We start from the raw sequence: 24345 nt of genomic DNA, 5'->3' as shown, positions 1-24345 counted from the left end.
AGATTACCCCTTTGTCATCCCAGCTCCGCCACCACTCTGTCCCTAAGGAATGCCTTGGCAGGGATTTCCATGTGCCCATACCAGGGACCTAATGGGATCTAGTGGGATCTGCCTTAGAATCAGGTTCTGGGAATTCACTGGGAAAACGGGGTCATGGAGCCTCTCCCTCTGAATCCGCCGGGTGCCAGTTCTGCAGAGTGACCTTCCCACAAAGGTCATCCTGTTAAGTTTGACAATAAATAGCCCCTAGCCGCCCTCCTGCCAATCCACAGCCCTGGGACCCCAGTGCCTACCCTTCCTCCCCATCTTCATACCTCTGTAACTTTCACTCCTCATCGCTCCTCTCCCCTCCCCAGCATTCCCCTGCCACCCCGAATCTCCATGTTTCCTTTCCCCGCCACCAGGCTGAAAGAGCCGGGGAGTGGGGCTGCAGCGCAGAGCAGTGCTGGTGCCACTGTTCACGCTATGCCCTTGGTTCTCCCAAACATTGAAGGAACTGAGTGGGGGAGATGCAGGTACACCAGGGCACCCTGCCCTGGGTCTGGAAAGCCTTCCTCTGCAAGGTTGAACACCAGGCTGATTTGGAAAGAAGTCAGCAAGGGGTTCATGTTTCCATCCAGAGGTCCCTGCTCTGGCCGGAACCCCTGCCTGGATGCCATCGGTTGGCCTCTGGAGCCCGGGGGGAGTGTGAGCTGGTGCTGGTTAAGTGCCAAGGGGGCAGGAAAAGGGACTAACCCCGGAGGAGATGGGAGACTAATGGGAAGACAGGCCGTGCTTCATCCTGCATCTCCTTCTCCTCTGCAATGCAGAACTTTTCCTGTCCTCTGCCCTTTGCAAGCTGTGGACAAGGGCTCCTCCCATAGAAGGGCCAGTCGCAATCACAACCCCTGGTTTGGAGGTAACACGAGACCTGCTCTCTCAGTGCCCCCCTCAGGGCTCACATCACTCCAACCCGGGGCAGGGGAGGGTGATAGCAGCGGAGAACGTAGGAAGCCCTTACTTGTCTGGCCGCTGACTCTCTGGCTGGAGGCCTCCGCGCAGGCCAGAGCAGCAGTGACCTCGATGCTGTAGTCTGCCCCGGGGACAAGCCCCTGGAACTGGAAGCTGGTAGCGTTGGGTCCAGCCGATCCGTTTTGCAGCAGCACGTCTGGCTCCAGCGTGTAGATTGCCAGGGTGTAGCCCAGGGCACCCCCATCCGGCTCATCCCACGACAGGAAGAGGGAGTCAGGGCGGCCCTGGTCGCTGACGCTCACGTTCAGGAGGCTCCCTGCAGAATCAACGCCGGCGGTGCCGAGTGAGCAGTCATGGGCCCATCCAGCCCCAGCCCGTGGGCTTCGCTGCTGAACAGATGGGGCCAGGCTTTCCTTGCATGCTGGGTTCTCCTGCAAAGCTGGCCCCATGGCGGGTGCTGGGACCGGCAGGAAACTCCAGCCTTGCCAGCCACTGCCCTGAGCACCTCAGCATCAGACCCTATTCCTTGCCTCCGAATGCAAATCTTTTCATTTGAGTTAAGCCCACTTTCTACCCATCTTCTCCAGCTGCCTCCTCCTTGGGGGTTGGTTGGCCATCCCATATACAGTGCTTAAAGTGCAGCCTCTCAGCCAGCCGGCTCCATTTTTAATTTGGTGGGGGGCGGAGTTGGTCGAGTCTGCGATCCCTTGAGACTCTCCTCCCTCGGCACCCTTTAAGCATTGCCCCCGCAGGCCTGGGTCTCACCTTCTCCCAGCTCTGCGGGTCCTAGAGCCTCGGCCAGCAGGAGGGAATGGTCATTCCTGCTGCAACACAGGCTGCACCTCGGCTTGCTCAGGCAAAGCTGCACGATTGCTGTGTTAGTTACTAACAGGGAAATGCCTATGACCCACAGTGAGGAGTTCTGAGACCATCCAGCAAAGGGTGGTGGTGACATCTACACTACTCCATTCATTATACTTACTTCCGAGCGCAGGGGTGGGCAAACTTTTTGGCCTAAGGGCCACATCTTGGTATAGAAATTGTATAGTAGGCTCCGGCTGGGGGTGCAGGCTCTGGGGTGGTGCTGGGGATGAGGGGTTTGGGGTGCAGGAGGGTGCTTTGGGCTGGGACCAAGGGGTTCGGAGGGTGGGAGGGGGATCAGGGTTGGGGCAGGAGGCCGGGGTGCAGGAGGGGGTCAGAGATGCAGGCTCCGGGCAGCATTTACCTCAAGCAGCTCCCAAAAGCAGCAGCATGTTCTCTCTCCGGTTCCTATGTGATGGCACGGCCAGGTGGCTCTGCACACTGCCCTGTTCACAGGCACCACCCCTGCAGCTCCCATTGGCCGTGGTTCCTAGCCAATGGGAACTGCTGGGGCAGTGTGCAGAGCCCCTTGGCTGCCCCTATGCATAGGAGCTGAAGGAAAGACATGCCACTGCTTCCGGGAGCTGCATGAAGCAGGGCAAGCCCCCGATCCCGCTCTCCGGTGGGAGCTCGAGGGCTGGATTAAAACGTCTGGAGGGCCAGATGTGGCCCTCGGGCCGTAGTTTGCCCACCCCTGTCCTAGCGGTACTGTGAGCCTTAAGCAAGTCCTATGAAGAGCTACAGAGACACTCCCTGAGCTAGCCCAGCTCCTCCCAACAGCTCACAGCCCAGCCCCAGCGGAGGACTCCCTGCTGCTCACCTCTCTCCCCAGGCACCACTTCGGCTCCCGCATGCCCCTCCGAGGTGGTCCGGTTACAGCCCTCGCCCTGTGGGATTGGATTCAGTGTGAGTGAGACCCGTGAGGTGACTCAGACACAGTCTATCAGGAGGAGGTTTCTGATCCCATTTTTAATGAGGGTAGGAGAGCCGATGGCTGGAAGCTGAAGGTGCAGATTTTTAACAAGTAGGTGAATTAGCCATTGGAGCCGATTACCTAGGATGCAGCGGATTCTCCATCACCTGGAGTATGTCTAAACTACGATCAGACACCTGCGGCTGACCTGAGTCAGCTGACTTGGGCTCAGGCCATGCAGCTGTTTAATTGCTGTGTAGATGCTTGGCCTTGGGCTGCAGCCGGGGCTCTGGGACCCTCCCTGCTCACAGTTCCCAGCATCACTATGGTGACAGCCTGGGGTATCTGGCAAGCAGCGATAGGGGCTCCCTCTATGGCACTGCTGGGGCAGGGGGCGCAGTCACAGCAGGCTTGTCCCTGTCGCCGTTCGGCAGCGCAGCCAGGACCTAGACTGCCCCAAGCAAAGCCCTGGGCTGGCCAGGCCTTTCGCTAAGGCTTTGGGGCCCCAAGGGGGAAGTATCCCTGGTTTGGAGGGGCTGGAGTGCCTGGGCACAGCAGGATCTGCAGTGTGGATAGGGCTGCCGAGATCCCAGATGCCACGGTAGGAGGATTAGTGGGGAGGCAGCCGAAGCTGGTTACCTTGGTCTCTGCCCGAGAACCCCTTCCCAGTTAGTGACTCCCAACATACCCACCCCCTTCAAAGCAAATCCCCCTCCTTCCTCCCATGGTAGGTGCAGGGCTGACAGCCTGGAGACTCATCCCTCCCCAACCTTGGCCCTGCAGGGCCAAACTCTGCTTTGGCATAAGCAAGAACAGCTCCACCGAGGGCAATGGATTTACACCAGGGCTGACTTTGGCTGGGACGGAGGGGGTCTCACATCTAGGGACGAGATGGGAGTTCCCCCCGCACAGCTCCCCACAACCTTGGCCTCTCCGAGCAGGGGCGCAAGGCAGTCAGTGCCCCAGGACCTGGACACCCCACAGCCACTGCCAAGCTAAGCCAGATGGGAGCAGGAGCCGTGATGGCAGCAGCCCTTGTTCCCAGCCCCACCGAATGGCCCCTGTAAGAGCCACTGGTCCCCGGCAACCAAAAATCAGGCCAGTCAGCTCCTGTCTTCCCCCTACCTCCACACCTACCATCAAAGTGCCGGCGCTGCGGCCAGGGGGCTGTCCATAAATTACCCGAGGCACTAGAGAGTCTGTGGGTCTTTCATTTTGCATGTTTGTTTCAGTGTCACAAGGGGGGCAGGTCTTGAAAATCACTCCCAAAATGTGTTACGTAATTATGACCAGGCCCCGGGGATCACATGGGCTGGAGGTGCTGGGAAATGAGGCAGATTGGGGGGTGGGCGGGTGCAGACTGAGCAGCCTGAGAAGCCTGGAGCACCTGGCACCCCTCAACAGCAGTGTCAGGTGTTCAGCCCCTCTTGGGAGCAACTCCCACCCCCTGGATCGGAGATGCTGTGGGGCCCTGACTCCTTCTGCACTAAAGGAAGTGGCTCTGCTCGGTCCCATTCCCCCAGCAGGCAGCAGAGAACTGACCATCTCTCTGGAGTCTCTTCCCTCTTAGTTCCCCTGCCTGCCTCATCCCTGGACCATGGAGAGGTGTTTGCATGTGCGGGGGGGAGGGTGAACACACACATCCTGCAAACAGCCGATTCCCCAAGCGAAGTCGTGGCAACAACAACCAGCTCTGATTGCAGGGGCGAGAGGGCACCGAGGGGGGAGAGGAGGAGGAAGGAGCCAGCCTGTGGCTGCAAAGCTCGCTAATGCGCTGCAGCTGTGCAGCTGGGACGGCAGCCCGCAAGAATGCTATCATTCCCCAGCGGGGCAGGGGCAGGCGAGCCCCGAAACCTTAAGCCAGCGTCCTCTGCGGAGAAACAGGGGGTGCAAGAGACATGGGCTTACCTCAGCCAGGGTCCCCAGGAGCCAGGACGCCCACAGCAGGGGCAGCAGCAACTGTGGCTTCATCAGGAGCAAGGTGGGCTGAGGAGAAAAGGAACAGAAAGTTTGGGCCCCTCTTAGGTGCAGTTGTCCCCGGCCGGCTCTGTTCCCCGTGGCAGCTCCGGCCTGCGTCCCCACACGGTATTCGAGCTCACACGGGACAGGATGACATCAGTGGGGCTACAGGCTTGGCGCCAGCCTGCTGCAGACAAACTCCAGCCAGCTGTGCGTGGGCAGGGGCCGTGTGTGCCTGCCAGAGGTGAGAGAGCTGGGGGTAGATCGTTTGTGTGTGTGTGTGAGAGAGAGAGAGAGAGAGAGAGATCTCCAGTGCTTGTGCTCCTGTCTGTGTGTGTAAGTGTGTGTGTGTGAGAGATCTTCAGTGCATGAGTTTCGTGCGTGTGTGTGTGTGTGATCTCCAGTGCCTGTGCTCCTGTCTGTGTAAGCGTGTGTGTGTGTGAGAGATCTTCAGTGCGTGAGTTTCGTGTGTGTGTGTGATCTCCAGTGCCTGTGCTCCTGTCTTTGTGTGTGAGATCTTCAGTGCGTGAGTTTTGCGTGTGTGTGTGTGATCTCCAGTGCCTGTGCTCTAAGTGTGTGTGTGAGAGAGATCTTCACTGCGTGAGTTTCATGTGTGTGTGTGTGTGTGTGTGTGTGTGTCCATGTGTCCCTTGCCTACGTGGGTCTGTTTTGCAGTGTGCTGGGCTGTGCCTTGGTGTGGGGGGTGTACCTCTGGGCGGGTGTACGCCTCTGGATGAGCTCTGTGGCCAGGGCTCCGAGACCTGTTCCAGCTGGGAGAAGGAGTCCTGCAAAGTTGCAGAAGCTGGTGCAGTGACGGGAGAGGATTGTCCGGGGCTCCTAGCTGAAGAGGAATGTACCCTGGGAGCATCCTGAGCAGCCCCCGCACCTCCCTGAAGGGAAGGTGGGTTGAAGCCTGAGGCCAGCTGTGTGTGTGGTGTACAGGTCTGTCTCGGGCTGACACAGCATGTTTGGCTCCAGGCTGGTTCAGGATGGCTGGGCTGGGCTCCTAAGGGAGGCGGGGGGGGGGGGGCGGCTGTTCAAAGACATGGCTAGCCAGAGCTCCTGCAGCGTGCAGCGCCCAGCCCAGGGGAGCGTGACCCAATAGCCAGCATGGCCGCTCTAGCAACGCTCAGCTAGGAGCCCACATGGCCAGGCAATGGGTGAGCCGCTGGGCTGGTCCCAAGGCAGCCTGAGAACCCAGTGTGGCGGGGGATGATCAAGCCCCGCTTCCCAATGGACTCCCCCTCCAGTTCCTGTAGGCCTGGTGCCCTGCATGGGCCAGAGCTACCCTCTCCAGCTGGCATGGGTCACAGAGCCTGCCAGACACAGGACTTGCCCACCCAGACACAGACATGAGCCAAGCAGGGCCTGGAAGGGCTGGAACCTGCCACCCAGTGATGGGGGCCATGCAGAGCAGGTCTGCCCCAAAGGCCCCTGATTCCCAGCCTGGCCCAGGCCATTCCTCCAGCACCAGGTGGCGGCTAGTAGCCTCACACCTGGGACAGCGGCCAAAGCAGGACGGGGCTTGGGAACTGAATCAGATGAAAGAAAAAACAAACAATTGTCCCAACACCACTGCAAACTGTCCCCAAAATCCACCTCCCCAAACCCTGAACCATTCCCCACAAACCCACCAAAGCACCTGCCCCAAGCCCAGCTCCCACAGCTCCAAACGTCTCCCCGAACCAACACCTAGACTCCAAACTGTCCCCTCAAATCCATCTGCCAACTCTTAACTGTGCCCCCAACACTCCCTCAGACTCTGAACCATCCCCCTAGCTCTGCCCAGGCCACGGGCAGCCCTGGCTGCCTGGTCTGAGGAGAGTGGGGCCAGATGGCCACAGTGCCAGCCTCCCAGAAATCCATGAAAAGGAGAATAGTCACTAGAGTCCCAGACTGCAATCACAGGCCCGGGAGCTCTGCCAAGGCCCCGAGGGTCCCTGGGGTCACACTTCAGGGAGCGGGTACCAATGGGAGTCACAGCCAGAATGGGGACATGGATAGTTCTGGCTTCCCTTGGATTCCTGGGATCATCCAGGTCTGGGGGTGACTCCCTGGGGGGAGACAGACCATACCAGGGCTGGATTAGCACCATCCTGGGCTCCAGCTACACCAGGCCATGGGGGCTGCTCTAGAGGGCCCCCCCACAACCTGCCCCTTTCCACCTGACGGGAGCCAGGGTGAGATGTTCCTGCTCAGATATATATTTGTGCAACATCAGCTCCCACAGCGTGTATCCCAGGGCCCTAACACACAGAGCACATGCCGGACATGGAGCCCATGGGCAATGCAACAGGAGCCCAGACTGGCGGACACTGAATTTAATGATGGCAAGAAGTTTTAAAAAGAGCCTTAAACATGGGCCTGGCCTGATTCTCCAGGCTGCTGGGGACCAAAATACCCGAGCATTGTGATTGCTCCTTTGGGACTCGGACAGGAAGGAGTGAACAGCCCCAGCAGGGCAGGCCTGGGGGGTGAGAAGTAAGACGGGATCAGGAGAATTGGAGCGCAGATCCCAGTGGGGCGTGGGGAGCACCTGGAAGGTACATGGCAAGGAAAGGGGGAACATTGACGAGAATCCTCCCTCATTGGCACTACTGTGGATAGGACAGACTGGAGAGGATAGACAGGGTAGGAGGTCGACAGGTAGGAAGGAAGGAAGCTAGATGCACACAGTCAGGGTTGGTGCAACCATTTAGGCAGCCTAGGCAGTTGCCTAGGGTGCTGGCATTTGGGGGGCTCCATTTTCTTTGGCAGCAACTGCGGCGGCCAGATCTTCAGCCGCCCTGGTCACTGCCAGCATTTAGGCGGAGGGAGCTGGGGCAGGGGAGCATGGGGACGGCCGCCTGCAGCAAGTAAGGGCTGGAGCACGCCAGGGAACTCCCTGCCCCAGCTCACCCCTGCCCCACCTCCTCCCCGAGCACGCCATGGCCGCTTCACTTCTCCCGCCTCCCAGGTTTGCGGCGCCTAAGCTGATTGGCGCCGCAAGCCTGGGAGGCAGGAGAAGTGAAGCAGCGACGGTGTGCTCGGGGTGAGCTGGGGCGGGGCGGTGCCTCAGGGCGGAGGGTAGGGGGTGGGGAGCTGCCACAAGGGGGGCGCCTCAGGGCGGAGGGGAGGAGCTGCCGTGGGTTGGGGGGGCGCCTCAGGGTGGGGGCGCGGGGGGGGTGCAAGGTGGAAGTTTCGCCTAGGGCGCAAAACATCCTTGCACAGGCCCTGCCCACAGCTAACCATTCACAGGGAACAATTAAAGGAAAATTGTCTTTCTGGTTTGTATTTTGCTTCCCTAGTTGTTTCTCTACAAACACCCAATGCACATTGAAGCCCCAGGAAAAGCCAAGAAGACACTGGCAAGACGCCACCCTGCTTGCAGAACAACTCCCCACTTCCCTCCCCTCTCCACCCTCCAGGTGTGTGGCCAGCCTAGTGCGAGCAGGCTCCCCCAGTAGGCAGGGATCTGTTCCTAAAGCAGAGGACACGTGGCCTGAAGAAAAGCGATCCCTGTACGTGGTTTGGCCCCTTCTGCAGGGCAACAGGAAGTCAAGGGGAGGGCTGGGTGCTGGCAGGCAGGCTAGGGGCTGGAGTCTCTTTCCACTGGCCGGGGTTTGGGCTGGCTGCTGGAGCTGGCTGGCTGAGTCAGAAGCTGTTTAGAAAGGCTCCTTTCCAGCACACCCTGGTCGCAGCCAGGAGAAGTTTGGCTTTAAATTTCCCTTGGAAATGGCACGGTCGTCAGCCTCGCATGGTTAGGGGATTTCGGCTCATCCAGTGCCCTGCGACATTCGCACAGACGCTTTTGGCCTTGCTGTCGAGCCTGATGTTGCTTGACAGGTTTGTGTGGCGGGAACACAGGGCATGCAGCAAGGCGGCCCACAGGGGTGGGGCATGGTGGCATCCTTGGAGCCACAGCAACAGCGAGGGGTGCCTTGAGGGAGGGAGAAGAGGAACAGGGGTGAGCAGCGTAGGCAGCCTGGGGCTTGAATAGGGCCAGGATTGAGGGGGAGAGACAGAGCTGAGTGGGGAGCTGTCATAACCTATTCCCAGATTTGGACCTTAGCGTCCAAAATATGGGGGTTAGCATGAAAACCTCCAAGCTTAGTTACCAGCTTGGACCTGGTAAAGCTGCCACCACCCAAAAAATTAGAGTGTTTTGGGGCACTCTGGTCCCCCCAAAAACCTTCCCTGGGGACCCCAGGGAAGGTTTTTTGGGGGACCAGAGTGCAATAGACTTAACCAAGGGGTACTGGCAAGTACCACTAGATCAACCTGCCAAGGAAAGGTCAGCATTCGTCACCCATGTGGGGGTGTATGAATTCAATGTCCTTCCTTTCGGGCTTCGAAATGCACCCGCCACCTTCCAGAGGCTGGTAGATGGTCTACTAGCAGGACTGGGAGAATATGCAATTGCCTACCTCGATGATGTGGCCATTTTTTCAGACTCCTGGCCCAAACACCTAATACACCTGGAAAAGGTCTTTGAGCGCATCAGGCAGGCCGGACTAACTGTTAAGGCCAAAAAGTGTCAAATAGGCCAAAACAAAATGACTTACCTGGGGCACCAGGTGGGTCGAGGAACCATAATCCCCCTACAGGCCAAGGTGGATGCTATCCAAAAGTGGCCTGTCCCAAGGTCAAAGAAACAGGTCCAATCCTTCTTAGGCTTGGCCGGGTACTACAGGTGCTTTGTACCACACTACAGCCAAATCGCTGCCCCACTGACCAACCTGACCAGAAAGACCCAGCCAAATGCAGTTAACTGGACTGATGAGTGTCAAAAGGCCTTTACCCAACTTAAGGAAACGCTCATGTCTGACCCTGTGCTCAGGGCCCAGGACTTTAACAAGCCATTCCTAGTAACCACGGATGCATCTGAGCATGGTATAGGAGCAGTTCTCATGCAGGAAGGACCGGATCACAACTTCCATCCTGTCGTGTTTCTCAGCAAGAAACTGTCTGAGAGGGAAAGTCACTGGTCAGTCAGTGAAAAGGAATGCTACGCCATTGTGTACGCCCTGGAAAAGCTACGCCCATATGTTTGGGGACGGCGGTTCCAGCTACAAACTGACCATGCTACGCTAAAGTGGCTTCATACTGCCAAGGGGAACAACAAGAAACTTCTTTGTTGGAGTTTAGCTCTCCAAGATTTTGATTTTAAAATTCAGCACATCTCAGAAGCTTCTAACAAAGTAGCTGATGCACTCTCCCGTGAAAGTTTCCCAAAATCCAGTAGTTAAAAAGTGTTCTTAAAATGTAAAAGTCTGTTAGTTATATACTTAGTGGTATATATAAAGGTGCATGTGTTGTATTAATCTGTTTATTTTAAAGTTCTAGGAGGAAATCGCCGCCAGTGAGCTTCCCCACTGCCTGCAATTTGGGGGGCGTGTCATAAACAGATAGCTAAGGGTTAATGTCTCTTACACCTGGAAAGAAGTAACCTAAAACACCTGACCAGAGGACCAATCAGGAAACAAGACTTTTTCAAATCTGGGTGGAGGGAAGTTTGTGTGTGAGTCCTTTGTTCTTGGGCCTATCTCTCTCGGCCATGAGAGGATTTCTGTTTCCTGCCTTTCTAATCTTCTGTTTCCCAGTTGTAAGTACAAAAGATCAGATAGTGATTTATATGCTTTTTTTTGTATTTACATGTGTGTAGTTGCTGAAGTGCTTTGAATTGTATTCTTTTTGAATAAGGCTGTTTATTCATATTTCTTTTAAGCAATTGACCCTGTATTTGTCACCTTGATACAGAGAGACCATTTTTATGTATTTTTTCTTTCTTTTTATATAAAGCTTTCTTTTTAAGACCAGTTGGAGTTTTTCTTTAGTGGGGAACTCCAGGAAATTGAGTCTGTACTCACCAGGGAATTGGTGGGAGGAAGGAGTCAGGGGGGAAAATCTGTGTGTGTTAGATTTACTAGCCTGACTTTGCATACTCTCTGGGTGAAGAGGGAAGTACTTCTGTTTCCAGGACTGGAAATAGAGGGAGTGGAATCCCTCTGTTTAGATTCACGGAGCTTGCTTCTGTGTATCTCTCCAGGAACACCTGGAGGGGGGAGGGGAAAAGGTTTATTTTCCTTTGTTGTGAGACTCAAGGGATTTGAACCTTGGGGTCCCCAGGGAAGGTTTTTTGGGGGGACCAGAGTGCCCCAAAACACTCTAATGTTTTGGGTGGTGGCAGGTTTACCAGGTCCAAGCTGGTAACTAAGCTTGGAGGTTTTCATGCTAACCCCCATATTTTGGATGCTAAGGTCCAAATCTGGGACTAGGTTATGACAGGAGCCCAGGGCTGGGATAGGTGAGGGGCCCACGGGTAGGGGTGAGGGGCAGAAGCCCAGCTGTCTGGAGAGCCCCTGACTGGACTAGGGGGAGGTAGTGCAGAGCTGTATGCATGGTGGGGGGAGCTGGAGATCTGGACTAGAGGAGGAGGCTGTAAATCAGGCAGGGGAGGCAGCGGCTGACCTGTCGAGGCAGCCTGCTGGAATGTGCTGCTCCTGGATCTCGCTAGGAGGCGAATCTGCTCTGCACTGAAACCTCTGTGGCTTGCTCCCTGCCCCTGGGTTCTCCCCTTCTCTGAAGGTGACCTTACAAGGGTGTGACTCCATGAGGAAACAAAGCAGGTGCCTTTCCCCCAGGGCAGCCACGGAGCAATGGGTGGGGCCTCACTGTCTTTGAGCACAGCAGGAAATTCCAGGCCCCTGAAAAGTGTGGGGACTAGTGCATTAGCTGAGGTCATGACCTGTGAGGTCTGGGCCGTACCTGCCTCACTTGGCTTGATGGAGATGCTGCCCCTGGCCGCAGTTTGAGCTCTCCTCGCCAGCCGCGGGCCCAGCCTGTCCCCTCCCATCTGGAGGGAAGGCCCAACTCCTTTCAAACATCCTCCCCTCTGCCACAACTCAAACGTTCCCGCCTCTCCCTGGGAGCCAGAGCTCAGAGCACTTCAGAGACTAAGGAGTTCAGCCCCTGGGGAGACAGGGACCTATCACCACCCCCAGTTCACAACTGGGCAAACAGACACGCACACACGTGTGAAGCAACTTGCTCCAGGCTACACAGCAAGGCTGGGAATAGAAACCAGGAGTCCTCACTGACCCCCCTCTTCCCCCATGGCTTAATGACTAGGCCGTGCTCCTCCCACTGGAAATAGGTCCCACCCCAGTAAAGCACCAGTCAGCTGTACTTGCCCCTGAATCCACTAGGCTCAGCTCTTCTAACTCTCTCCCTGCTGGACTGGATGGAATCCCCCAGGTCTGAGATGCGCACGGCTCAGCCAGCTGGGAACATGCTGCTCTTGCCATGCAAGGTCATTCGGGCTGCAAGGAGGGAGGAGTGCAGATCCGGGGGGCTGAGTCAGAGAGGGACCTGTACTAACAACTGAACCCTTGTGTCCTAGACAGCACGGAGCCAGTGGAGGGAGCTGGCTGGGTCATGCTGGGGCACTTGCTGCTCTGCTAATCTCTCACCGAGATGGATGGAACTCACAAGCCTGGCCCTGAGTGGCTCATCCTCTACCCCCCAGGTCTCTCCCCCTTTGCAAGCCCCACTTGATAGCATCCAGCACTGGGCACCATTCTCCCTGGGCAGGCAGGCAATGGACCAAGCAAGAGCAAGATACCTTCTTAGCTGAACGGAGTCGCTCAGGACAAAGATGCACCTTTACAAACCCAACCCTCTCCACCTCCCACTGACACGGGTGGAGTCACGCTGGATTTAGTGGGGCTTGGTGCCTGTACGTTACAGGGGTGCAGGATAATGCAGATCAAAGCACTGGATCACAGGTTCCTGACACAGCGGCTAATCCCTTATCATTCAGTGGAAAGGGACCCACTGCACTGAGTGGCTCCTTCTGTGCCCCCATGGGGGCCTTTGCAGAACAGGTGGGAGGCCAGCAGGGCTTGTATCGCTTGGGCAGTGCAATGGCTATTTGGACTGTGGACCGTGCAGCCCGAAGCTGCAGTGTGGGTACAATGGGAGGCTGGGGTTTATGGGGGCTCCTTGGCTCAGAAGCTGCGGGGTGCTCCTCTCGCAGATCTGCAGGGGGAAGAACAAGCCACGGACAGTGGGTAAATCTCTATCGCCCACTCACAGGTTATGGGTCTGTCTTCATTGCAGACTTTGCCCAGGTCCCCTAGGCCAGGTGTAAAGCACCAGCACCCTCGGGTGAGAAGACTGTACGTGGGGACAGAAGGGGGAAACCCCCGGGTAAGAGCCTGGCTTCCCTCCAGTGAAGACAGACCCTAAATCTGTAATTGCTCACTGGAATCTGCTCCCAGGGTTTCAAATTCTGCAGCACAGTCTCAGAGAATACAGCATCCCCCCTTCAGCCAAACCCCATGCTGAGGGACCAGGCCAGCAACCGTGGGCAGACTGTAAGCTGCTTGGGATAGGGAACGTCTCATTGTCCTGTGTTTGCACAATGCCTAGCCCCATGGGGCCCCTAGGGCTAGCACCATGTGACTAAAGAAAGATAGGGAGTGACAGCCAGACAGATGGAGCAAGGGAGGGATGGACACCCCAGGGATTACACTGACCTGTAGAACAGCCCAGGCATTCTTGGCATGAAGGGGTTAATGCTTCCCAGGGGGATACTGAGTGGAGTCTACAGATGCCCCCCACCCCCACACCAGATCTCCCAGTGTCTTTTCTCCTGGGTAGCAGCAGCTGAGGGCTCAGAGGGCAGGCTAGAATTAAGCCACAGGCCTTGTCTCCATCTGATTTGGGATCCCCTCTCCCAATTACAGCTAAACCAGAGCACAGACCCCTGCAGCTTTCACCAGGCCCAGGCACCTGCCCCACACTCTGCCCCACTCTCACTAACCCACCCACAGAGATGTGCATTCTGGGCCCACAAACCCTCCTTCCTACCTGACTTCACTCCCATCAGGGCCAGTACATCATTCATAAAAGGGGGACAGATCAAGCCCTAAGCCCAGAGGTGTGTGGCCACCACCGAGCAAGTGTCCAACCCCCAGCATCCCTGCCGCACAGCCAGGGCCTAAGAAGGAGGCCTGGGACCTACAAAGAACAGACTGTGAACTGCCCTGACATTCCAGAGACACAGTTTGTGAAGTTCTCGGCCACAGAGCAGGGTGATGTTTTTCCTTTAACCTTTCCCATTTTTCCTTATTCTTTTTTAAATTAATTGTTGATTAAATAACTTGTGTTTGCTTTAAATTGCATGAAATGATTGGTGGGTCAGGGAAGTGTCTAGTGCAGAGAGAGCACCCTGGAGTAGGGACACCCTAGCCCCTGTCCTACGTGACCACGGCAGGGTTGGGGGCTGAGCCCCCAAGGAATCCTGGGCTCAGCCTTGTTGGGGTTATAAGGACTTTGCCAGAGAGGAGAGTGGAAGGGGAGCCCTCAAGGGCAGGGGCACCTCTGGGTAAAGGAAGTGGGAGTGAGGACTCAGATCCTTCTGCTAGCCCATTTCATCAGGGTAGTGCAGACACCAGGAAAGTTCCTCACAATAGCAGGACCATTCCCCTGCTTACACTTAGCAAGCAGCCCCTGATTTCCAGTAATCTATTAGAAAGGGATCCAGCCCTTCCTTAGTCACCGGTATGAAGCTAGGATTGGGGTCAGTCCCAGGCAGCTAAGAGCTGAAACAACTCCAGCAGATCTGACTTTCCAAAAGTTGCTTCTTCTCCTCCCTTCCCCTTCAAGGGGAGATGGGGCCAGCCACACCTGTGCCATAATTAATTAGCTGCTTCCCAGCCTAAGGGGGTCAGGTGATCAGGTGAGGCGGACCTGGGCTTTATGAAAGGGCTGAGCTCAACAAGCTAGCCTAAGGAGAGGAATCCCAGGGAGTGGGCAGGTTTGTGGGGGTCTGCAGGAGTTTGGGTACCCTAGTCTAGGGGAAGCAGTGCTTTTAACTGGAGCAGGGAAGGCTGCAAGGACCAGAGGCTAGCAGGGGTGAGAACAGTGGTCCAGGGGAGCCAGCCCAGTAGCACGGTGCTCTATACTGGAACCAGAAGGACTCTCAAAGGTAGCCCAGAAAGGGGCTGGGAACAGGGCCTAGAGGGTGGGCTGAAGGGAAACCTCTGAAGAATAGAAGAACATCCTTGTTTGTGGGGACTCCTAGGCTGGAAGGGGTCAGATTTGTTTGTGACATGGCCAGAGGGCTAAGCTGCCTCTCTAGCACAGAGCACTGTGCAGAGAGCTGAGGAGACCTACCCCCCTTGGGGGAGGACACTGAGGCAGAGTGTGCCACACTTGAGCAGAAGGAGGCACTATGAGGCAGCTATGCTCCATTATGCCCTATGAGTTCACAATGACCCTCATTTTAAAAATTCAAACAAGACCCTAATATCCCTTTTGCTACCCGCCAGCCCAATTGCTCTCTTTGTAAAGTACCTTATCTGCCTCTTCTAGTCAAATTGTAAGCTCTGGGGGTCTCCTTTGCTTATGCCTGGCCCCATGGGGAATCTGATCTGGATATGGGACCTCCAGCTGCTACCAGAACACAAATAACAGCCACGGCAACTCTGTGTGTTGTGAATTTGGTCACCTAAGTATTGGCTATCATGTGGGTCCATTCCTGGTTCTGCCACAGGCCTGCTTGGTAACCTCAGGCTGGTCACCTTGCTGCTTGGTACCTCAGTTTCCCCATCTGTAAAACCGGGATAATGATACTGACCTTTGTGAAGAGCTTTGAGATCTCCTGATAAAAAGGGCTAGATAAGAGCTAGGGATTATTACTGTTGTGTCTTCCCCGATTGGCTAGCGAGTTGCAAATAGCAGCATCCCTGGTAAATCACATGCTTTTGGGGTCCTCAAATCCCCAGTGTTTGTAAAATCCTTCATGAGTCATTTGACTGAGTCACAGCAAGGCATGCTCAGGCATTTGCTCACAAACATGCTTTGAGGCCAGCCTGACTAGGCCACACATTACAGTTCAGGACATTAAAGACCTTTCCCACTACCCAGGTGTTCATAATGGTGTCTGAGATGTGTAACCACCAAGGAGATGACATAGATTCCTGGGACTCTGCTGGCAGCTCAGGGAGAGGCACTGTCCCTGGTAGGGAGGGGGAACCAAGGCAGAATCAGAGTCTGCCTGGCAACCACTAGGGAGTGACAGGCCCTCTCAGGGAGGAGCCATTTTGGAGTCAGACTGGGGCTAGCCTGGGCAAGGGCAGGACTGACTGTGGGGGGGAGCTGGAGAGTCCCAGGCCTGCATGTGGGTTTCCCCTGAGAATGGGCTTCTAGGGACCTGACAGCAGATCCCTCAGCTGGGTTTTTCCTTCCCAACTGGTGATTCCCAATTTGTAGCATTTGCTGGGAACTTTCCCCAGCCAGGCTGGGTTCACCCTCCAGCTCCCTAGGTGAGACCGGTCACCACATGGTCAGTTCTGCTAGTCCAGGGAAGCTGCCTGCAGAGTGTGTGACTGGAGGCTGGCCTAGGAGGCTACAGTTTGGATGTTTGTGTAGTTGTATAACCTACACCTTGAGCGCTGCACCCCTTTGTGGTGAGGGGAAATCCTGGGACCGACACAGCCTGGTTGCTGCCTGAGGAGGATCCCTGCCAGCAAACAGCAGCCCCTCTGCAGTCAGGGCCGGTGCAAGGATGTTTCGCGCCCTAGGCAAAACTTCCACCTTGCGCCCCCTGCCGCGCACCTGCCCTGAGGCACCCCCCTGTGGCAGCTCCCCCACTCCGCCCTGAGGCGCCTCCTTGCTGCAACTCCCCACCTCCCACCCTCCGCACTGAGGCACCCCTCCCACCCCTGCTCTGCGCACGATCACAAGCACCCCAAGCACGCCATTGCTGCTTCACTTCTCCTGCCCCACAGGCTTGCGGCGCCTAAGCTGATTGGCACCACAGGCCTGGGAGGCGGGAGAAGTGAAGCAGCTCACCCTGCCCCGCCTCCTTCCTGAGCACATCGTGGCTGCTTCACTTCTCCCGCTTCCCAGGCTTGCGGCCCCAATTTTCCGCCCAAGCTGCCCTGGTGACCCTGCCGGGAAGGAGCGAGGGAGGTGGAGGCACCGCCAAATAATTTCATAGAAAAGAAAAAAGATACACCCTGCTGAGTGGATGGGGGGGGATCCAAAAGAACCCAGACCTGTCCATTGAAACCTGTAAGTGGATTGGCAATAAAGGAGGTAACCAGGTGGAGCAGGGTGCTACAGATGATTGAAACAGATGGTTTAAAAATCTGAGTGATGTTACTGAGATTCAAGGCACTGGAGGGCACTACTGCAGCGGCTGATTCTGTTTCTCTGGGTGCAGAAGCAGCCGATGGAGAAATGCTCATTGTCTGATGGTGTCATAACTATAAAGGGAAGGGAACAGCCCTCCTGTGTACAATACTATAAAATCCTTCCTGGCCAGAGACACCAAAATCCTTTTACCTGGAAAGGGTTAAGAAGCTCAGGTAACCTGGCTGACACCTGACCCAAAGGACCAATAAGGGGACAAGATACTTTCAAATCTTAGGGGTGGGGAGGATGCTTTTGTTTGTGTGCTCTGTTTTGGGGTTGTTCGCTCTTGGGACTAAGAGGGACCAGACATCAATCCATGTTCTCCAAATCTTTCTGAACCAGTCTCTCATATTTCAAACTTGTAAGTAACAACCAGGCAAGGCGTGTTAGTTTTATCTTTGTTTTCTCAACTTGTAAATGTTCCTTTTTGCTAAAAGGATTTACCTCTGTTTGCTGTAACTTTGAACCTAAGGCTAGAGGGGGTTCCTCTGGGCTCTCTGAATCTGATTACCTGTAAAGTTATTTTCCATCCTGACTTTACAGAGATGATTTTTACCTTTCTTTCTTTAATTAAAAGCCTCCTTTTTAAGAACCTGATTGATTTTTCCTTGTTTTAAGATCCAAGGCTGTTGAATCTGCACTCACCAGGAATTGGTGGGGGGGAAAGGAGGGGGAATGGTTAATTTCTCCTTGTTTAAGATCCAAGGTTTTGGATCTGTGTTCACCAGGAACTTGGTGGAGAAGTCTCTCAAGGGTACTGAGAGGAAGATAGTCTGTGGGGGAAGGTAGACAGAGGTTCCCAAATAACTCTTGAAGGATTTGGGTAGTGGCAGTAAAACCACATCTAAGCTGGTAATTAAGCTTAGAGTTCTCATGCAGGTCCCTACATCTGTACCCTGATGTTCAGAGTGTGGAAGGAACCTTGACAGATGGGGTGCAGCTCTTCTACTTAAACCTCTCCTAAGCTGTCAGTCTTAGGCACAGCACGGCCTACGCTCTCACAAGACAACCAGCATGCACAAGACTTAAATGAAATGGCAGCTGAGGAGAAAGAAGACGCCTCCAAAGCTAACCAAGGTTTCCATGCTATAACAGAGGGCCAGGGGCAAGGCAACTCATATAATAATTAATAATCACTAGCTCGTGTCATCTTTTCATCTGTATACCTTAAAGTGCTTTACAAGGGAGGTCAGTATCATTAACTCCATTTTACAGATGGGAAAACTGAGACACAGGAAGGGCACGTGACATGCTCAAGGTCACCCAGCAGAGCTGGGAATACAGCCCTGGTCTCTTGAGCCCCAGCCTAGTGCTCTAGCCACTACAACCCAGGTGAGCTGGCTAAGGACTGGGCACTGACTGGCATGGTGCCCCGAGTGAAGAGAGGGCAGCGGGCGGGACTCTGTGAGAAGCAGATAAACCAGAGGGCTGCGAGCTTTGGAGCTTGGTGCCTGAGCTCGCTGCACACTCCAAGAGCTCCTGGCTAGGGCCAGGGGGAGCAGGATTAGCACCTTCACAGTGAAAATATTGTGGAGGCTCCGCCCATATAAACTCATGCATGCCTGGGGGGGAGGGGAGGAGGAAAGCGAGGATGGGACCTAGAGGGGCTGGCACAGCTGCCGTGGCACCAGGGAGCAAGTAGGAACTGCTGGGACCCCTTCCCAGCCTAGTGCTGGCTATCTCCCAGCCCCACTGAGTCTCGGTAGCTCCCCTCGATCCCCCTCCTATTCCTCTGCCCCTCCCATTCATAGCTTCAGCCCCCTCCTTGCATTCCTCCATCCACCCTCACAAGCTCCCTGTCTGCCACCCTCCCACCCCCCTGTATTTCAGAAACTCCTTGCACCCCTCTTCCTCTCCAAAGTACCTTTCTTGGCCCTGGGTTGGAAGGGTTGGGCAGAGGGAGCAGGCCTTGGGGAGGCAGCACTAGGCGGGAGGAAGGAATGACCTTTTCCACCTGGCTGAGCATAGCTCTTCTCTCTGCCCCACAGTGCCCCCTGGGTGCCGGTCCTGAGCTGAGAGATCTTCCCCAGCCCTCCTGCATGTCTCATGACCCAGTCCTAGAATCTATGAATCTATGATTATTACACATGCAGGAGCAACCAGCGAGGGCAGGGAAGAATCATGCAAATGAATGCAAATCTAATGGAACAGCAGCGGGGGGGGGGGGGGTGTCAGACTGCCCAGATGGAGCTGCCACCCATCCCCACCTAGAGGGCAGGAACAGGCCGGATCTGATTCTCTGATTCCAAACTTCACTTCCCAGAACCAAACCCTTGGGTCTAAATGCTCCTGCTGTGGGGAATTTGAGCTCTGGATCGGAGCAATCCCAGAGCTCAGGGGGTCTGGATCAGGTCCGTTCTGGAGATCAGCTCAATCCACTCACTCAGAGCTGCACCCTGACACGGACATGCCCTGATGTGGAGCCAGGGTCAGTCCCGGCCCAGCCCCCGGCACCACAGGGCTGCGGCCAGCAGCTGCAGCCGTCCATACAGGAGTGAACAAGCCTCTCATTAGGGCTGAGCTGGGTGCAATGCACCACTAGCTGCATGGCCCCATCGCAGCCACGCAGGCCGGGTGCTGGGAGAGCCTGCACGGGCTGCAGAAGCCAGAACTTCCCTTCCTGTCCCCCACCACCCCCACCAAAACCTCAAGCTGTGCCTGACCCAAAAACAATCTCGGGAGGCTTCTCCACCCAGCAGCTGGAACCCGGCCGGGAAAGTCAGGGGCTGCTGAGTCATCACATTTCCCACAAAGCAGCAAAAGCCGCCACAGCTGGGGGTGGGAGCCCCTGAGCAGCCCTGGCTGTAACTGAAAGCAGCAGTGGCCAGAGTGGGGAGAGCCAGTTCCTGGGCATGGTGCTGGTAGGTTGTGGGGGAGGACACTTAGGAACTGTGCTGCGATTGCCAGACCACTCACGACAGCCAGGCCACCAAGCAGCTGCCAGCTGGGAAAGACGCTCTCTTGAGCAGGGTTTGAATGAACTGACCCAGCCTGCCGTGCCCAGGAGTCAGACCAGGGGACTTGGAGCCAGGGGCTCACTCTGGTCTGTAAGTGACTCACTCATGCTGTGACTTGCGTCTCCACCTGCCCATCGAGGAGAACCCTGCTCATCTTGGGCCCAGGGAGGAGCCACTCTGGAGATGTTCAGCGCTTGGGATTAGTAGCGTCGTGCTGAGTCAGAAGGGGCCAGGCCGGCAGGAAGAGACAGACACGGACAAGGACACGGCAGAAATACTGGTGAGAACCAAGCCATGGTGGAAGGCAGGCAGCTGCCCCAGTGGGGACATAATGACCAATGACCTGAGCCCCTCCCGCACATCCAAAGGGCTTGCTCCTCTCCTGTGCATCAGTAGCTGCCTCTGATACCTCCTGAGGCCACTCACACATGTCAACACCAGCCCCTCTCACGGCAGCTGGCCTGGGCTTCCCCCAGGGCTGTGCCCAGTAGGGATGGCACAGGCCTAGCCCCAAGCGGGGCGGAAGCTGGAGGCACCATTCACAGGCAGGGGATGCACTGGGAGGGATGGACCCTCCCTGGGTTGGAGGGCCTGTTCGGAGACACATGTGCCGAGACTCTCAGTGCCAGGGCACAGAAGGGACCAGGCTCCCATCCGGCACCTCCTGGAGGATTACACTATGGAAGCTCACCCTGCTCTGCCACCGGGTCCTTAGGGGAGCCAGCGATCACGGCCGAGCCCCCTTCCCACGCTGGCCAGTCCATGTAGCACAGTCCTGCCTGCTCCCCCCCCCCCACTCCCTCCGACTGTGTACTGGGCCCTGCAAAGGCCGGTAAGGGAGCAGAGCCCAGGCTCCTCCATCCAGCAAAGCGTATGGGGCAAAGGGAAATGCATGGCCTAGCTGGGGAGCCAGGCAGCGTGTGGAGCCAGCCGGGGTCAGGGGGTGGATCCCGGGTCCCTCCCCTCTGACAGGCTCAGATGCCGGATGCTGTATAATCTGCAGTGCCCTGGGGCCGGGGGAAGGATAGAGCTGCATCAGGCATGAACACTGCCTAGGCTGTGGGCCTGACACCCAGCACTAGCTCCAGGGCACCAGCCTGGCACAACCCGCTCCTGGGTTGCTGTGATACAGCAGCCGCTTTAACCCTTTGAGGGCCTATGCGGTCCCTAGCGCTTCTCATCCATAGCTTTCAAAGTGCTCCACAAAGGAGGCCAGGATGGGGAAACCGAGGCACAGGGCTCAAAGTAACTTGCCCGGGGCACCCCAGGTGGCGATTGCCAGAGCCAGGAATAGAACCCAGGCACCCTGATTCCCAGTCTATCCACTAGGCCACGCTGCCTCCTCCGGTGTCCCTAGGCAGAGAGACAGACCCAAGAGCAGGGTGCTGCAGCTGCCAGGCAAGCTCCCTGGGCCTGCCTCATGTATAGCTGTGCCGAGCGTGTGAAACATTTTCCTTGTGCCTGGCAGCGCTTTGCACCTACTGGAGCTCGCTGTAAGGACCAGACAAGGTGCTGGGCGGTGGGGACCCAGCCCCTGCAGCATGCAGCCCCGCTGCCAGGCAAACCACGGCTTGGTGAGTGAAGGGGAGTCCACACCCAGCAAGCCAGCTAAGGGCCAAGCTAGTCTCCTCCAGGAGTCACGCCCCCATGAGCTGGCAGGGGTTGTGCTGAGCTGATGTGGGCCGGGAGTCGCTGCCCCCTGGCCAGGCCAAGAGGGGCCATGCTGGACTGGCGCAGAGTGTCATGTGACGCTTTTGCCCTGGTTCCAGCAGGGCACTCACAGGGTGCAGAATGGTGCCCCCCATGCCCGGTCCCTCTGGCTCTCCATGCTCCTGATGGTGACAGGGCATGCTCTCCTCCCTGCATGGCCCAGCACCGAGTTCACCCCCAGCAACAGGAAAAATCCCCCGGTGCCAAACTCCCCAGCACAGCCCAGGTGCAGGGGCCCTGTGCCCGGCAGTGCCACCAGCCTCCCAGGGCCAGCAGGGCCCCCAGTGGAGACCAGCACAGCCAAACCCAGCAGGGATGATGCCCGCTGCTGCTGGGCTCTTTCCCAGCATGCCACTCCGCAGGCGCATGGGGCAGGGTGGCACCGAGGAAGTGGTGTGAATGGGCACCAAGGGGGCATTGTGCCAGCTTGGTTGCTTTAAGGCTCAGCAGCACTTTGCAGTCCCTGAGCCGTGCCCTTCAGGGAAGCCACGGTGAGACGGTTCATTCCCACCGGGAACAGGAGCCTAGTGGCAGGCTGTCCCAGTGCCCCGACGTGCCCGCCCAGCCCAGCTCAGCCCAGCCAAAGACTGACCCGACAGGGCTTGGCTCATTCCATGACCAAGCTCAGAGTCAGAACTGATACTTCCCCCGAGGAGCCAGGCCCAGCCCCCATGCTCCCTGCTCAGGGGGTCGCCGAGGCAGGGGGCAACGCAGTTACCTTCCTAGGCTGGCACTCCCTGGTCGGCACTCCGGCAGGGGCTCTTCTGGTGACGCTAGTGCTGGTGGTGCATGCTCACTCCTGCCTCGCCTCTCTGGCAATCAAGTCTGAACTGGCCCCTGTGGAGTCCCGCCTGGGCCCGCCCTGCTCCTCTCCCCACAGCCGCAGGATGCAGCATAAGAGGAACCAGCAGGACGGGGGCGTCCGCCACTGCCTGGTAACCATGGCACTCTGCATCCTGGGAGGGGACAGAGAGTTGGGCTCTTCCCGTGTGCCCAGGGATGTCACCCCCCACACCTGCAGGCTGGGCATTCCTCTCACTTCCTGCTGGCAGCATCGCTGGCCACCCCACACAGGCCTCCTTGCCTTACAGTGCCCGCGCCAGCACAGGACCTTTCAGGCGACTGGCTCAGATGCCAAGAAGATACCCAAATGAGCGGGTAAGCCTCACACCCCCGGGGGCTTAGTAATCACCCCCATTTTATAGATGAGTAAACTGAGGTGCGCAGGCCCACCCACAGCCACACAGGGGGCACTGGCAGAGCTGGTCTCCTGACTCCCAGGCCTGTGCTCAGGCCATAGAGACACTCGCTCCCACTAGCTAGGATTAGGTGGGTACATTTCTTCCTCCAGGCCCGGGGGCCCTGCATGGGCCAGCTCTCCCCCCACCTTTCCCCCTCTCCTCTGCTGTTCTGCACACTGGAACCCTGCAGCAATGCATCCTCCAGCACTTCCCTAGGGGCTGAGCAGGAGCAAGAGACCCCAGGGCCCGTGCCCTTCTTTGCCACCCACTACAAGGAGCAGAGAGGGCAGCAAGAAGCCAATACAGAGCTGAGGGCAGAGCAGGCAGAAGATGGTGTCCAGCATTTGAGGGCTGGCTCTGCCATCTTCTCCCTCTGAGCAGCTTGGAAGGGGGAAGGGGGAGTAGGTGGCATCACCTTGATCTCAGGCGTGGAGGGGAGGAGGGAGCATGCTGGCATTTCAAGGACACATCAGTGACCGCATGGTGCCCGCATGTCTGCGTTATGGCCCTCAGTCTCCCCCAGGGGTGGCTTGTATCACATGCTGGCCAGTTTGGAGGCTGAGAGGAATGGATGGCAGGGGGATCTGCCATCTGCTGCTGGCAGCAGTGAGGAGGATGGTACAATGGGCATTGCCAGACTGGATCAGACCCAAGGTACAGCTGGCTCTGATGGTGGCCAACACCAGCTACTTCAGAAGGAGGCAGAAAAACCTCACAGTAACACATGGGAGATAATCTGCCCCCATATGGTGGTGTAACCCTTGATGCAGGACGTTCAACACCCCTTTCAGAATGTTTGTTAACATTAACTTTGATAGCTCTGGATAGTCTCGTTATCCATGTACATCTCCAGTCCCTTTTGCAATCTGGCTACATTCTTGGCCTCAAGTGATTTCCTGTGGCAGTGAGTTCCACAGGCTGTCCTACATTGTGTGAAAAAAGGATTTCCTTTTCCCACCTTTCAATTTCAATGCACATTGTCCCCTTGTCCGTGTGTTGTGGGACAGACAGATAAAAGTCCAAATCTGGTGGTGGTGGTGGGGTTTCCCGTCTCTGGGTTTTGGGTCACACACCCACCTCCTTTCTCGCACTTTGTAACTTTTTCAAAAAATCTCCAGCTTCGGAACTTTTACCACATGGACAACAGAAAAATGAAACTGTGTGAATTTTCCAAACTTCCTCCGCTGTTACAAAGCAGCAGCATGCCATATGGGGAAAGCCAGGAAAGCATTAGACAGACACCACTCGTTCTATCGTGGTCAGCAGTAAAATGGGGAAGAAAAAGGCAAGAAACAAAATCCTCAATGTAGAAAATGTTTATTTTCCGGCAATCCGGAGTGTCTGCGCTGTCGTCACCCAGAGCAGACTCTGTCCCTATGTACAGATATCTTTGCATTATTTCACACCAAGAGATTTCCCTGCTAATCCCCATTTGGAAAACTGAGTTGCTCCTTTCCTAGTCCTGGGACTCCAGCTTCAGTTTCAGGATTAAAGGAGGAGTGGGACAAGCACCTTCTTACTCCAAAGGGAAAGGAGAAAATTTTCCCCGAGGGCCTAACCCTGCAGT

General features: G+C 56.5%; 1 protein-coding gene across 1 annotated transcript in view; it reads right to left on the bottom strand.

Moving 5' to 3' along the window:
* LOC127052440 (receptor-type tyrosine-protein phosphatase V-like) overlaps positions 1-22298 on the bottom strand; it is a 78676-nt gene extending 56378 nt beyond the window's left edge. Inside the window, exons 1-4 of the mRNA XM_050956057.1 lie at positions 22256-22298; positions 4634-4711; positions 2633-2699; positions 1001-1267 (exon numbers count right to left, since the gene is read on the bottom strand). Coding sequence (XP_050812014.1) covers positions 1001-1267; positions 2633-2699; positions 4634-4696 — 397 coding nt within the window. The 5' untranslated portion in view covers positions 4697-4711; positions 22256-22298. The remainder of the gene's footprint in view (positions 1-1000; positions 1268-2632; positions 2700-4633; positions 4712-22255) is intronic.
* Between the last annotated feature and the right edge of the window lie 2047 nt (positions 22299-24345).

Source organism: Gopherus flavomarginatus, chromosome 5, assembly GCF_025201925.1.
Source record: "Gopherus flavomarginatus isolate rGopFla2 chromosome 5, rGopFla2.mat.asm, whole genome shotgun sequence".
Classification (NCBI taxonomy): Eukaryota; Metazoa; Chordata; order Testudines; family Testudinidae; genus Gopherus; species Gopherus flavomarginatus.
The sequence above is the reverse complement of the archived record's forward strand: the minus strand, read 5'-3'. Positions and strand labels throughout refer to the sequence as shown.